The sequence below is a fragment of the Mytilus trossulus genome, chromosome 10 (genome assembly GCF_036588685.1).
Source record: "Mytilus trossulus isolate FHL-02 chromosome 10, PNRI_Mtr1.1.1.hap1, whole genome shotgun sequence".
Taxonomy (NCBI): domain Eukaryota; kingdom Metazoa; phylum Mollusca; class Bivalvia; order Mytilida; family Mytilidae; genus Mytilus; species Mytilus trossulus.
Window position 1 is genome coordinate 25,823,050 of NC_086382.1, and position 15,156 is coordinate 25,838,205.

General features: G+C 32.8%; 1 protein-coding gene across 1 annotated transcript; it reads left to right on the forward strand.

Annotated features, from left to right (window-relative positions):
- The first annotated feature begins 14,229 nt into the window (after positions 1 to 14,229).
- Positions 14,230 to 14,586, forward strand: LOC134687790 (short-chain collagen C4-like). Its single transcript, XM_063548246.1, has one exon. The coding sequence runs from the start codon at positions 14,230 to 14,232 to the stop codon at positions 14,584 to 14,586; it is 357 nt and encodes a 118-aa protein (XP_063404316.1).
- The last annotated feature ends 570 nt before the right edge of the window (positions 14,587 to 15,156 follow it).

The window sequence follows — 15,156 nt, forward strand, 5'->3', positions numbered from 1 at the left end:
ATGTTAGGGATCGAAACGGTATTTGGATGGCCATATAAAAAGTACCCTCATTTTTAGAAAAAGTACCCTAATTTTTAGTTAAACTCTTGAATTTTAAGAGTCAATATAGGATGAACGGATCATATAAACCGGAGGGAAAATATGATACAAGCTCAAACGAAAAATATAAACGAGTCTAAATTGAAAACTACGTTCAAACCTAGGATTTCGTTGGATAAAAACCGCAATTTTTATACGTGTGCATGTTAAACAAATTTCGTTGTAGAAGGGTTTAAAAACAACACAAACAACATTTTCCAAAAAACCAAAAAAGTAAAAAAGTATATTAATTAAACAAAACGCATTAGACTAACAGGTCGAACAACTGATGTTCTTTAACCCTGCTGACTGCCATTGGCGATTGCCAAATAAAATTGATCACAAGATGTTACAAAATGGATCTAAATATAAATTTAATACTAAACAGAAAAGAAAAAATTAACTTGTGGCCACGATGTTATGCCACAAACATACAGTATCAATATTTTTTTTTATTTTTTTTAGTGCACCAGATCTGGATTTCGACAATAAATGTCTCTTCGGTGATGTTAGGGATCGAAACGGTAGTTGGAAGGCCATATAAAAAGTACCCTCATTTAAAAAAAAGTACCCTAATTTTTAGATAAACTCTTGAATTTTAAGAGTCAATATAGGAGGAAAGGATCATATCATCTTCGCTAGCCAAGGGTTACGATCCACTCCCGCTCTCTGAAGAGAGCGGGAGTGGATCGTAACCCTTGGCTAGCGAAGATGGGATCATATAAACCGGAGGGAAAATATGATACAAGCCCAAACGAAAAAAATATAAACGAGTCTAAATTGAAAACTACGTTCAAACCTATGATTGCGTTGGATAAAAACCGCAATTTTCATACGTGTGCATGTAAAACAAATTTCGTTGTCTAAAAGGGTCTAAAAACAGCACAAAGAACATTTTCCAAAAGACCAAAAAAGTGAAAAAGTATATATATATATATGGCCTTAATCCTACTGATTTATACCTCTCCTCTTACATGGTTTTGGTGTTCAGTTGGGTCTTGAAAGGCTATAAAGAAATGATGCTGCATACTGCTTTGCTTTTTGTCTAAAAAAACTTCTTTATTTTAACCAAATCAAATCTGTCCCATATGTCGTACTAATTTCAGTGGTCTAACTGTAAAACAATTATTCATTTATGAAAATCAGAGAAATAAACCTAGCTTTGAATTTGATGAGAATGTCATCAAAGTGAGAGGGTTAGCACTATAGAACCAAGTTTAATCCACCAGTTTCTACATTTGAAAATGCCTGTACCAAGTCAGGAATATGACAGTTCTTGTCCATTCATTTTTGATGCGTTTTGTACTTTAATTTTGCCATGTCATTATGGACTTTCCGAATTTATTTTCTTCTAGGTTCAGTATTTTTGTGATTTTACTCTTTTTTTTGTAGGCATAGTATTTACTTTTTATGTTTTAAATGAAAGCAGGTATAGTTTGAGAAACCTATGTTAAATTACATTGATATCTAAATATTATTAAAACCATATAAATTAAAACGTTTCAAATATCTAAATATATTTAAAACCATGATAAAAATTGAACTTGTTTTAGCCATTAATGTTTTTTTATGGTTTTATTAATAGCCTTAAGTTTAATTTATGATTTTTCTACTTGCACATGTGAGAGTAAAAACTTCATTTATAACACTTCTTTAATTAAATATAACATGCACAACTTTAACAATGAAAATCATACGGAGTCTCATTAAAGATCTCATGTCTTAAAAATTAAAACGTATACGTTACGAAATTTGATATAATTCTATGCAAATAAACTCATCATATAAATTTTATATTTACGCCAGACGCGCGTCTACAAAAGACTCACCAGTGAAACAAGTTAAAAAGACCAAATAAAGTACGAGGTCGAAGTGCGTTGTATATGTTTCAAAAAACCTTAATTACAGTGATTTTGTTTCCAGGTCTAGAGAATTTCAAAAGGTACTGACAACTGTTAGAATCAATTTAACATTAATCTTTTATCTGAGTACAATAATTTCAGTATGTAAACAGTTCACAAATTACAGATGCTTGACCTTGATATTGTCATGCAGATAAATGAACTGATTACATGTGTGTCTGTCTGTCAGAACCTCTTCATAAGTAAAAATTCAAAGAACATTCAAGTAAAAAGTCATTATTGTTAAAATCAAATAAAACAAACTAGCAATATGCTGAAAGAAAAATCAAGTTAATTAAAAAAAACACACTATTCTTCGTTTGGAAATGCACCCAGACAATGTGTGCCAAAGGTTTCACACTTTTTATAGCAATCCCAGGAGGAGTTACATCATACGGGAGAGTGTACAAATTCAAAATAATACATTGGTGGCCGTGGTTTGTCTTGTACATTTAGGTCAGTTTATTATCTCTGTCTTCGACACATTTCCTGTTTCCATTCTTTATTGCTAAGTACGAGTAAAAAGTTTAAATTAACCCTCTTGCTGCAAACACCTGACATCACCCCTATGTTTTAGTGACTTCCATATCGTTAGTGTACCCCTATTTGTGAAATTGTGTTTACGCATCAATGTCAATATAATGGAAATTGATGCGACTGTCGTACAAGTGAAAGTCTATGCGCTTTAAAATCAGGATTAATCCACCATTTTCTACATTTGAGAATGCCTATACCAAGTCAAGAATATGACAGTTGTTGTCTTCGTTTGATGTGTTTTGTCATTTGATTTTGTTATTTGACTAGGGACTTTTTGTTTTGAATTTTCCACGGAATTCAGTAGTTTTGTTATTTTACTTTTTACAATGCACGAATAAGACAAACACATCTTCATTTTGAATTAGGTTGCTTGCTTGTGCGTTTACTACGGTAAAGTAAGGGAGTAGATTGATGCAACTTAGATAGATTCAATGAAACTACCATTAGTGATTACACAAAATTATAAAACCAACAATCCTATGAAATATCAGATGTCTAACAACCGGAAGTTTTGCGTAGGCAAACCGGGGGCTTCAACTTCGGGACTATAAAAGCGCGCTTCATCTTACTCATAAGTAATTGACAAGTTGTCAAATAAGTAAATTTAACAGGAGCCATAAACAATTTTCAAAATCAAATAATTTAACTTTTTGACATACTTGTGCCAAAAAAGTAGAATCACAAAAATACTGAATAATTAGGAAAATGTAAAACGGAGAGTTCCTACTCAAATTGCAAAATCAAATGCTATAAATTGCAACTGTCTTATTCCTGACTTGGTACAGTCATTTTCTTATGTAGAAATAGGGTGGATATAACTTGGAACGCAGGTATCAATTATACTTTTAATCTCAATTATGATATAATATAATGTTATACGTTTTGATGTCATGCTTCCTTTTGTTAAATTTCAGCACTTTGATTGCCCGGATACAACTCATTTAGTTTAACAGATAACAAATACGTGATTTGTTAATGCTTTTCATATAGAGAAGTAAACCGCTGGTAAATACTCGTAAATCGATTTAACTGAAACAAACCCGGGTCACAAACCAAGGCCGTGTTCACACCAAACGCGGCGTACAGTAAACATGGTAAACATGTTTACATTTGGTTTAATGTTATGTACACTAGTTTCACATTAAATAACATCTATACACCTTGTTTAGCTACCTGTACATAAGTTTTGTTCACACTTGTAAACTATATGTCATTTAAATGTTCATTACGTATAACAGAATTCAAATTTTCGAACAACTTTTTTAGCAGTTAGGGAACGACCATTTGACTTTAAAAAAAAGGGGTGTTGATTTTACCACAATTTGATTAAAAAATATCGGGTCATACAGATGATTAAAATGAACAAATGTTCTAAATCCAAAGTTTCCCCATACATTATAGTGTCAAATATTGAATTGGTACCATAGAAAAATAAATAAATATAAACTTTCGCGCGAGAAAAAATTCTGACTCAGAACCCCCCCTTTTTTTAGGAAAGTAGTTGCTCCTTTAAGAAAGTCATTTTGGATGATTTGCAATAGTTTAAAGATGTCTCGATACCATATTAAAAACGTAGGCTGCAGCAGCGTGCCTACAGACCAGACGAAGAAAAAGAATTCCGATGTTAATAAAATTAACGGTACCAATTGTCTTGTAATCGCAGAAGGATCACTACATTTCTTTCCTTTCTGTTTGTTCCAAATAGTATTTTTTTCTCCAAGGAGTATTTGGAAAAAGGTGGGGGTAATGTTGTTTTTCTTATTTCTAACTGTATTTTAACGGGATCTGAGATACTACACAAACAAACAATTAACCTCACCCTTTTTCAGTAGTGCATTTATGAGTGAATCGTGGTTTGAGTAAATACCAGTGGCAAATATTTCTGTCAGTGTGTACGTCCAGTCGAATCGGAAAGAACTTTTCAAATGAATTATGTGTTGGGCAATGATGATGGATGAATCTTGTCTGTCATGATAAGAGGTTAATTAGGCTACGTAAAGTGTTTTTATAACAAATAAATATACTGAACGACTTTAGAAACGCAACACGAGATTATTTTTGTGTTATTTTTAAATGAATGTGTCAACGTCAAAAGCGATGACTGTCTGTTACTAATGCCAAAATGATTGTCAGAAAGGTCAACAAATTCTGTCTGACATTTTTGGGGTTCTGTTTTACACCGTCTGATTTTGCATTTGTTCAACCCATTAATTGTTTTTGGCAATTATGGGGTTGGAACTTGAGGGCACAGGTTTTCCTTCAGTCAATTCTTTGGCAATGCAGTTCATGGGAAAATTTATGGCATGAATCTGTTCTCAATGGCACTCGGCAATTTGGTAAGCAGTTGATGTTACGGCCTTAAACATGACTGGCAAATGACGATGCATAATCAAATTCTGTTGATGTTTCATCATCACTACACGTTGATCTGTTCATTGATGGCCAGCAACAAATCGTGTCTACTTGTATCGTTGTCGGAAGGACAATATAACGAGTTTCTGAAGTCATTCGGAATGGTTGCAGCACATTGATGTTTTCATGTTTGTAGTATTCTAAAGGGCTAATTCAGTTCTTTGTTTTTTTTTATTTCTCAGACTTGGCAAAATGGAGATGCAACATTTAAAAAAAAGTAAGTAAGACAAAAAATTGAAAGAACTGTTTCGCAAAGCCAAAAAACTGAAACAATCTTTCATGGGACCAAAATTTCGCTTAAATAAATTCGTGTGACTTCAAAAATTCGGTATGTTTAATAACCATAGGTAAGTCAGATTTTGATTTTTTGTAAGGAGAAAGAAGCATGATAAGCATGAAAAGTAGTTGTAAGAGAATCAAAAAAGATTTGGTAAAAAAAATCAAAGAAATGAGTGTTGCGTTTCTAAAGTCGTTCAGTATATCATCAAGTTCAGACAAATATTTCTGTACAGAACTTTATTAATGAGTGTTATAAGTATCAATTTTATTTAAAAATTTTTTTTTATATATATATATACATGGGAAATTTTGGCAATGTCTTTACAACTTTATATTGTAGTAGGGCATCCTAATAGTAAAATTGTCATTGTATTTAGTAATGTTTAATTGTATATACAAAATTATAAAACATATAACTAAACTAAGTTATATCATCAACAATTTGGTACTTACAACTAACTTAACGGAAGAATCCCTTTTCAGCTTGGAACTAATTAGTTCTTTGATTTATTTTTATTTTTATTTATAACTACTCCCTATAATACATTTCTGTTATAGATAGTGCATATTTTCAGGTTTTTCTTGTCGTAGAACACACCGAGGGGTGTCAGGATTGATCAAATGAAAGACCGACCGGAGGGAGGTCTTTCTTTGAACAATCCTGTCACGACGAGGTGTGTTCTACGACAAGAAAAACCTTAAAATATGCATTATCTGACTTATATACCGTCAAAAAATATTAATTTTATAAAGATTTGTAAAATTTAGTATCCTTTTTTACCGTCAAAACTAAAGTGGGATATTCCTTTCTAATGCGATCAGGTTTTAATACGCCCTGCGGCTCATTTAAAATGTGAATTAAAACTCACTAAATAATTTAGATATAAACCTTTTAAAAATTGTTATCCATACACAATAAAAAAATATTACTGTAACTGCATGAAGTAAGACACAAATGTATTGTTACCATCCGATAATGGTGTATGACAAATACAAGACACATTGTAAGTTATTTATTGTATCACTTAGCTTATAGAAAAGGGGGAGGGGTATGTTTTTTCTCGTTTAGTTATGTTATTTCTTTCGCGGAATAGTTGTTATATATTTAACCATTTTACTTGAATCGAATGAAAAATTCTTTCGAATAGCAATACATTTCATTAAAAGATAATCAGGATAAAATTATATACCCTCCGCACCCGACCCTTTCATGAGTTACGTTAATATTATTCAATAACATATAAAATTATTTTATTAGTTGATCATTTGATAGAGTAAACGGTATACATAAATTAAAAAAAGTTACGAACTGACACGAAGACGAATATAAATACATGTAGGTCACAATATGAGTTCCTATTCAGTGTGGATCGTTCGGAACATGCGTGAAATATTTGCAAGGGGACGTTAAGCAATCAACCTATTCAGTTTGACTCAATAAGATTTTCAAAATCTTACACACTAATATGTTTAATCTGGATTTATTTTATGAAAGTCTACATTAAAATTCATCTGACCTATATGATAATGTTTCTTTATTATAGCGATAAATCAACAAAACTTCACGTTATTTGTTTCTAAAATTTAATTGAGGCTCTACAATGACGGTTTCTTTTACATATATCATCGGTTGAACTTTAGAAAATAAATTTCAAATCGGCAACAAAAAACTATTACTAGACGAATAAAATTTTGAAGTAAATCATATATTGCATGTTTATCAAGGAAAATAATGACCTAACACAGGTCATTATTTTATGCCTTGGAGCATATATACCATTGAAACATGGTATCGTCCGGGTTGATTCTAGTCCAAATAATTATGACGTCTGGGACGGCTATTTTATTTTTTTCTGGGACGCCTTCCTACGTAGGAAGGCGTCCCAGAATTTTTTTTAAAATAGCCTTGCCAGACGTCATAATTATTTGGACTAGGTTGATTCTGAAAAAGAATGACCTGACGTTCTGAAAGAAAATAACTCCATATAGGTATATAATTTCAATGAGTGCATTGGATGGTATAAAAATGATTCTTAAACGGTTGCCAACAGTTTTAGTTTTTTGATGAATTTTAGCCGATTATTTTCCAAAAAATAAAAAGTCACAAAAGAAAAAAAATGGCCATGCTTGTGTGTCTTGCAAATTAATATGAAAATGGCATTAAAATACAGTTACCGAAATAATATAAAGCGGTTATCAATAGGAAAAGAACAGATTGCTATGCTTATCATTGTCTCCTTTGACTATTTCTAATGACAAGAAAACCTTGACATAGATTTAACTATGGTTCATAACATGTTTTCATTATGAATAATACTAAATAGGGTAGAAGTTAAAAATTGAAAACAACACGTTTAATTCTTTCAATGCGTCCAACGCGTTTTCTAGATATACTTTCATCAGGAAGTCTCAAAGCCAAACATTTGTAATCCGAGGATGTATAAAAACCGAAACCATTAAAGAGCTATATGACAAAAATACCTAAGATTGATAGCAACATTCATCTAAAGACACCTTTGCCTGAGGAAGTTGAACATTAGTTTTTAATGACAAGTTGATTACAAAAGTAAAATATCAAGTACACTAATTTGTTATTGTTGTATTTGAATTCAAATACCGATTGTTTTGATCAAACTCACTTGTTGACTTATCTATCAGCAACAACAAAAAAGTAGTATCAAACTAATAACCAGTATAAAGATGCACGTTTTAGAGGTTTTCTGGTGATTGTTGATCTTAATTTACTAGGATGGCTTAATTGTCAGTTGTTATCAAATGGTCAGTTTCTATGTTTGCTTGCGTTTGTTTTTTGTTTTAGTTCAGCATGTTCAGTGTAGCTGTTGTTCTGTTTTTTCCTTTAATATTTGATGTGTTTCCTTCGCTTTATTTTATAGCCCGGTTTTGTGTTCGCTTAATCGATTTATGGTCATTGCACAGATACATATACTACTGTTGCCTTTATTTATTGCCTTTCGGCGGAGGTCGGTGCTTTCTGCGGTCTCCATACAGCAATAAAAACTTACTATCACGAAGGAGCACTATAGTTTTAAAAGTATAAATAATTACTAAGAATTCAATCAATAAATTAATAAACTGATTATGCTGAAAAAATCAAAAACAAATTAATTGTGCAACGAAAGACAACACTAAGTAGAAACTTTACACCACAGTGATTCATACACATTTTTTTAATCTAAAGTCAACATGAAGTTTCTAATTTTGAACTGCACTAGGAACACCCTAGATCAATGAAACTATGAATCTATTGAATAAAGTTTGCAATTGATATATGTGATAGAGTCGACATCATCATTTCGAGAGTTTTAAGGCCGCCATTGGTTGTTTTATCACCAAACTAGAGTGGTAACCAGATTTTTGCACGACGGGTGAAACAGGAAGTATAAACAGCTTACTCTTCCGGAACACATAAGTCTACTTCAAATTTTGGTTGAGTTAATGTTGCTCAATCTTTCATGTCCATCGAATATGTTTGTGTGCTCGTCTTTGTGTCGTTTCCTCGTTTTTTCGTTTTGTCATAGGATTGTCAGTTTTTATTTGATGCAATAGTTCTGATTGATACATGTGTGTCTTTTTAAAAGAGTCTTTTTCAAATATAGTGTTTGAATCCGAAGGTCCTGTTAGTTGTGAAACAAAGATTACACTTTAAAATTGTTTAATCTCGGCCTTTTATCTATTACATTTAAGAGTATAAATAAAAATGATGGACTTGAAAATATATATCAATCGCTATTATCATGAAATCATAGTATTCGAATTAAGGAATAACAGTACTGTAGTTGAAGAGTTGCCACCTTCAATTGTAGATTTGACGGTCGCAAATGCAGTTTTACTGGCGATGCGTAGTGGAGACAGTAAAACGGAGATTTTCGACCGTCAAACCAAAATTGACGGTGACAACTCTCTTCAACTACAGCACGGTTAATCCGATTCTAGTGCATTACAAAAAGAAAAAAAAATCGATAAAACTTGAAAAAATGTGTAAAAGAGGGACGGTAGATACCAAAGGGACAGTCAAACTCGTAAATCTAAAACAAACTGACAAAGCCATGGCTAAATATGAAAAAGACAAACAGAAAAACTATAGTACACATGACACAACATAGAAAACTACAGAATAAACAACACGAACCCCACCAAAAACTAGGGGTGATCTCAGGTGCTCCGGAATGGTAAGCAGATAATTTGACAAAAAGAAAAAATCCGCGAAACTTCATGAATGATTTTGGCACAAAGACGTCATGGCTTAACGTGACGTCATGCAAATAAAAACTTACAAACTGGAGGTTATTTTGTTACCTGTACGCTTCAAATTCGGATAGAATTACATTAAAACGGCGAATTCGAAGTAGGTGTTATATTATTTCGGTTATATAGTAGTATTCAAACATTTGTTGATTCAATCAATTCAACATGGCGGGTCCCTCCTTAGTTACGCCTGGTCAACTGTGGATTTGACGTCAACTTTTAGCCAATGAAAAAAGTTGTCACATCCAAATTGCATTAGAATGTTTTATGTTAAGTTTCATGTCTACAGTTTCAAAAAAAGATTTTGAAAGCAGAGAAAACTGTACATCTTTTGATCCCCATGACTTTATTAGATGACCATTCCAATAATAAAAATCCCGGTTAAAATAAGACTCACAACTAGATAAACTAATTCAGTCATGGACCCACGATATCGCGGGTTTTTCTAGTACATTTTAAAGGAATGCATTGGCACTCACCTGATTATTCTTTGAATTTATACAGCTGTGTACTAAATTCCTGTTTAATCTTTGAATTGAAAATAGTATCTATGACAAAGCGTATATATACTTGAAGACAATTGTGTCTTTAATTACTAAGGACACAGATTGTTGAATACAACAATGGTTCGATTAAGAAATTTTAACATTACTATATGTTTCTTATTTACTCTTTCTTCTTGTAGCTGTTTACATTATAAGCGATTCCTGAACGAACAGTTGTCTGTTGAATCAAGGATGCACCAATTTGAAGTTGAGATACAGAATCTTAAAGCCATGTTTGCTGAAAAAAACTCACAAGTAAGTATGGAAATGTTTTTCTTAATTCATTATTTTAAAGAGAGCACCTTGTGTTTGCATTTATAAGCTGCGTATAAGCGTCAAATGAATGTAATATTCAAAACGAGAAAATATTGAATGGCCTTTGATCTCACTATGTATTTAATGTCGCATGCTGAGCGGAGAAGCAGCCGATACAAACTTTACGATAGCCACTCCACCGTTAGCATCTATAGGTAAAATTGCATCTAAAAGTGCAAGAACATGAACATACATTTTGAAATGCATAACGCCATTTTTACATTGATACCCAAACATGTATACATATTAAGAATCCTTTTTTTCTCAGACAATTCCAGATTTGTAACAAAGTAGTTAAAACAATAATATATAAGTACAGTTTCCATGGAAACGAAAAGGATTTGTTATCTGATTTTTTTTCTTAAAAAATGGCGTTGGGACCCTCTCATTCAGGCTATAATATATATATAAACTAGAATTTAAATGAATATCAGATAAACAATGCGTCAACACTCATGTATAGCCCTTTCAAAAAATAGAGAGAGAAAAAGGGGTGTCTTTCGCCTCTTTTTCTCGCAAATTAACTTTCAAAAGTTCGTGCTAAATTGGTCCGAGACCACAATTGTCGTCCCTTGATTTTCGTTGTTCACGAATATAGTCCCTAGTGTTAACAGTGGGTTACTTGCCAATAATTTTTTATATCCCTTCCAAATTTATTTCTCCATGTTTAATGCCTCAAATTGTAAGTAGGGGGGTGAAATTACACTGTAAAAAAATTTGGATTCAGAATTTTACAGGAAAGTAGTGATTTGGTCCAGCTGAAAAAGGTTAAAAATTAGCACTTCGGAAGCTGTCAAAAGATTTCAAGACACCCTAAACACAAAATTGTCCATATTTTGAGTTAGAGGCGATGAAGTTTTCTATAATTTTGATATAATTTGTCCCAAAAGTAGTACAACACACTGTAAAAATTTCATTGAGAAAGCGCAGGTGGGATTTTTTTAATTTTTATTTATGTTCTAAAAGAAATGCACTACGAATTAATTGTGTTCTCGGACCAATTACCACCTTACCAAAATAGTCAACAAATGCCGATATGATTTCAGAGTCATTGCTGGAACGGACACTAATCTGAACCCGAAATTTACATTTCTACTGAACAAAACATGGCTCTATCTCTTCTCTGGAGTCATATCTTTCCATAAAAACCACTAACATAGCTATAGTATTTGCTTTTACTAATTTTCAACTACGTTAACCATGTTAATTTGTTTTGGAAAAAAAATCAAAAGGGCCATTATGCGAAACTATCAATCCTAACTGTGGAGTACTACCTTAAAGTCTTTGGTTTGTCACTACCGGAATTTTAACACTTTATTAACGGCACGCAAAGGAAACATGCTAACACGCGACCACCGAGGCGATTCACCATGGTGTTACATTTATAATTGGGAGGGTTGATATAGAACACAATGAAAGAGCGAATACCGATATTATTAATCGTGATTATATCTGATTTCTATATATACCATTTCGCAGAATTAGAACATTGTATACATTATCGGTTATGGGTCAGCTCGAAGCTTAGTCGGCATCTAGATTCAGGATTTTCGCGCTTTGATTTTTTATTTGATTTTTGCTCTTTGGTCGGGTTGCTGTGTCTTTGACAAATTATTTAGATATTCATGCTGTCCTTTCTTATTCACCGTACTATTTGGTAGAAATTCAACTGTCAACTTTTGCAGATGAGTATGTAAAATGTAGTTATACTATTTGCTCGTTTAATAAGAAAACAAGGGTAAATTCATGTCTGACCACAATACAAAATGATAAAATAAGAATAAATGTTCAGAAAACTAACGATTTGGTAGACAGAAACCATGCTCAACTTCTACATTAAAAACTTTAACCTTTATTCTTTTATTCCATAGCCGAGATGCGGAGTTTACTAGGACCATTCTGGTAAAACATTATCCACTTGTATTGTTTGTCGATCTGATGAGTTAAGCCTTTTTCAACTGATTTTTATAGTTCGTTCTTATGTTGTACTGTTATACCATTGTCCCAGGTTATGGGAGGGTTGGGATCCCGCTAACATGTTTAACCCCGCCACATTATTTATGTATGTGCCTGTCCCAAGTTAGGAGTCTGTAATTCAGTGGTTGTCGTCTGTTTATGTGTTACATGTACAAATTTATTTTTCTTTCATTTTTTTCCTAATATAAGGCCGTAAGTTTTCTCGTTTGAAATGTTTTACATTGTCTTATCGGAGTCTTTTAGAGCTGACTATGCGGTATGGGCTTTGCTCATTGTTGAATGCTGTACGGTTTCCTATAGTTGTTAATGTTTGTGTCATTTTGGTCTTTTGTGGATAGTTGTCTCATTGGCAATCATACCACATCTTCTTTTTTATATATATAATAATTATACTCTTACATGTACTTTCAGGTGGCAAGTTTATCTTCGGAAGTTTCGCTATTGCAATCTCAAGGTAAATGTTAGTAGTTGAAATAGCAAACATTACTATCGACGGGACCGTATCAGGTATATTTAAATCTATCTTGTTTTGATGGACGTTCGTGTCTTCATAATGTTAGCAAAAATACATACTAGATTGCTAAAACAAAATATGATTAACGTAAGAAAGTTCGCTAATCAGCTTCAAAATAACAAGTTTTTTACACTAGTACATATTGATAAGATATTCTCATTGACAATCACACCACTTCTTTTTTTTATAAATTTGATGTATATATTGTTAGTTTATCATTCAATATAACTAATATCAAACATCATAGACATTTTATATGCATGTTTGAACTGTTAATGTCAGTTAATTAGATTCGTGTTGCAAAATTATAAATACTAATGATTTTATAAGCGCAATATCTTTAGTTTTAGCTTGAACTTCGAAAGAGTCTAACAAACTAGACGAAAAACTCAGAAAACATTATTAGCATATTTACTTTAACAATGGCAATCGTCCTAAAATAGGATTCGCTGTGTCAAAAAAACCTTTATTGATCTGAACCCACCTCTATTATATAGCAGCTACAAATGGGCCGACTTATATAAGATGGGGAAGAACTGAATGTGCAGGGGATGCCATACTTGTCTATAAAGGTATCTTTCATCCTTTATTAATTTGTCCAGTACTTTATTTTATAAAAAAACGTTATGTTGTTGCCAATTATGTTTCGATGCACGAATTGTGTTGTTTACATATACATAGTTCTAATAATGCTAATGCTGTCTCCAGTTCCACATTATTCACCATACTTAACATGGTTTTAATCCTTTGTCAGGCTGACAAAGGATTAAAACCATGTTAAGTATGGTGAATTATGAGGAACTGGAGAGGGATACAAAATAGAAAAACAACACAAAAGATCTACAAAAAAATGGGATCTTAAAATAAGGAATATAGAAAAAGAAGGCTAACAAAAATCATCAGGAGCTAAAGTATAACGAACAGAGAAAAAGTTTTGAATAATAAACAATACAGAAATGAAGGACCCTAGTATTCAACCTTGATAGATAAACAGGACGGTACAGTTACACAAATGTAGAATACCGAGGTGCAGATGTAGAGTTGTCTATAATCTTTTCACTCCTACGCCTAACGCATATATATATATTGAACTAGATTACATGTACCTTGTTTTGTTTCTTTTAGTCTGTTCGATTTCAACATTGTTTGTTTTCTATATTTACAAGCATTCAAGTAAGGACAAAAAAGTCATAGGGTCATTATCTAACCCATTTAATAAACGACGAGTTGAAAGGTGAATAACGTACTGAATCAATTACAAATTCTTTTTTTAAGGAGCTGTCGCTGGTAAGCATTACTCTCTTGGTGGTTCTGGTGCCAATATGTTATGCCTTCCAAATGACCCAGAATGGAACCACTATTCTGATGGAGGCAATCCCTAACAGGAAAAATATACGGAGTGGAAATGGATGTTCTAAACAACCATCAAGATTTCGGAACTTCTAAACTGAACAAAGATCTGCCTTGTGCTGTTTGTAAAAACCCGGGAAAATCGTCAGTGTTGATGATACCAGGCAAAAAATCATGTTATGGAGGTTGGAGCAAAGAATTTTCTGGTTATTTGGTGGCACAGGCTAGTGAAGCTAGTCGTTCGCCCACCGAGTATATATGCGTAGATGAAAATATGGAATCTATTTCCGGTGGAGACGCAGACGATAACGAGGGCGTTGTTTATCCGGTAGAAATCGGAAGCTGCAATACATTATCTTGTCCTCCATTTGTCGAGGGAAGAGAATTGACATGCGTGGTATGTTCACAATAGAAAACAACAAAGCGAAACGAATCAATAAATATTGTCCTTACTTTCTAGTCTAGATGTGTATTGATTTTCTTTCGATTGTTGATAAATACATGAAAAGATGGATTTTGCGTCAATAAGACATCAATCTAACGTCACAAGATACAAGACACACATAAAAAGGTCAGAATATTTTTCCGTTTGTGGAATTGCACATAAAAATGCTGGTTGCAGGATCAATTAAGATCCACAGAACAATGCAACTATGTAGCCAGGTTTTTCAGTCGAAATCATTCCGTCAAAAACATTTTACGGCCGCCCTCGACGGTTACAACTTACATTACCGAACTAAATTTTACCGGATTCGTGACATCAAGGGTTGTACATTTCAACGCAGCTTTACCTTTCGAAGCACCGAAATTAACATAGGTTTATTTTGCTCAGTTTTTTTTTATATATTCTGCGTACGCTTTTTGTGCTCGTCATTGAGACGAAACGCTACGCGCGTCTGGCGTATTAAATTTTATACTGCACTCGTTCTATTTGAGCAGTCAAAATGTGTTGACTGTATATTTTTGTTTGCAACCTATAAAT

Bases quoted from the DNA above. Each gene is read 5' to 3' on its own strand.
- LOC134687790 (XM_063548246.1), top strand. From the start codon at position 14,230: ATGGATGTTCTAAACAACCATCAAGATTTCGGAACTTCTAAACTGAAC.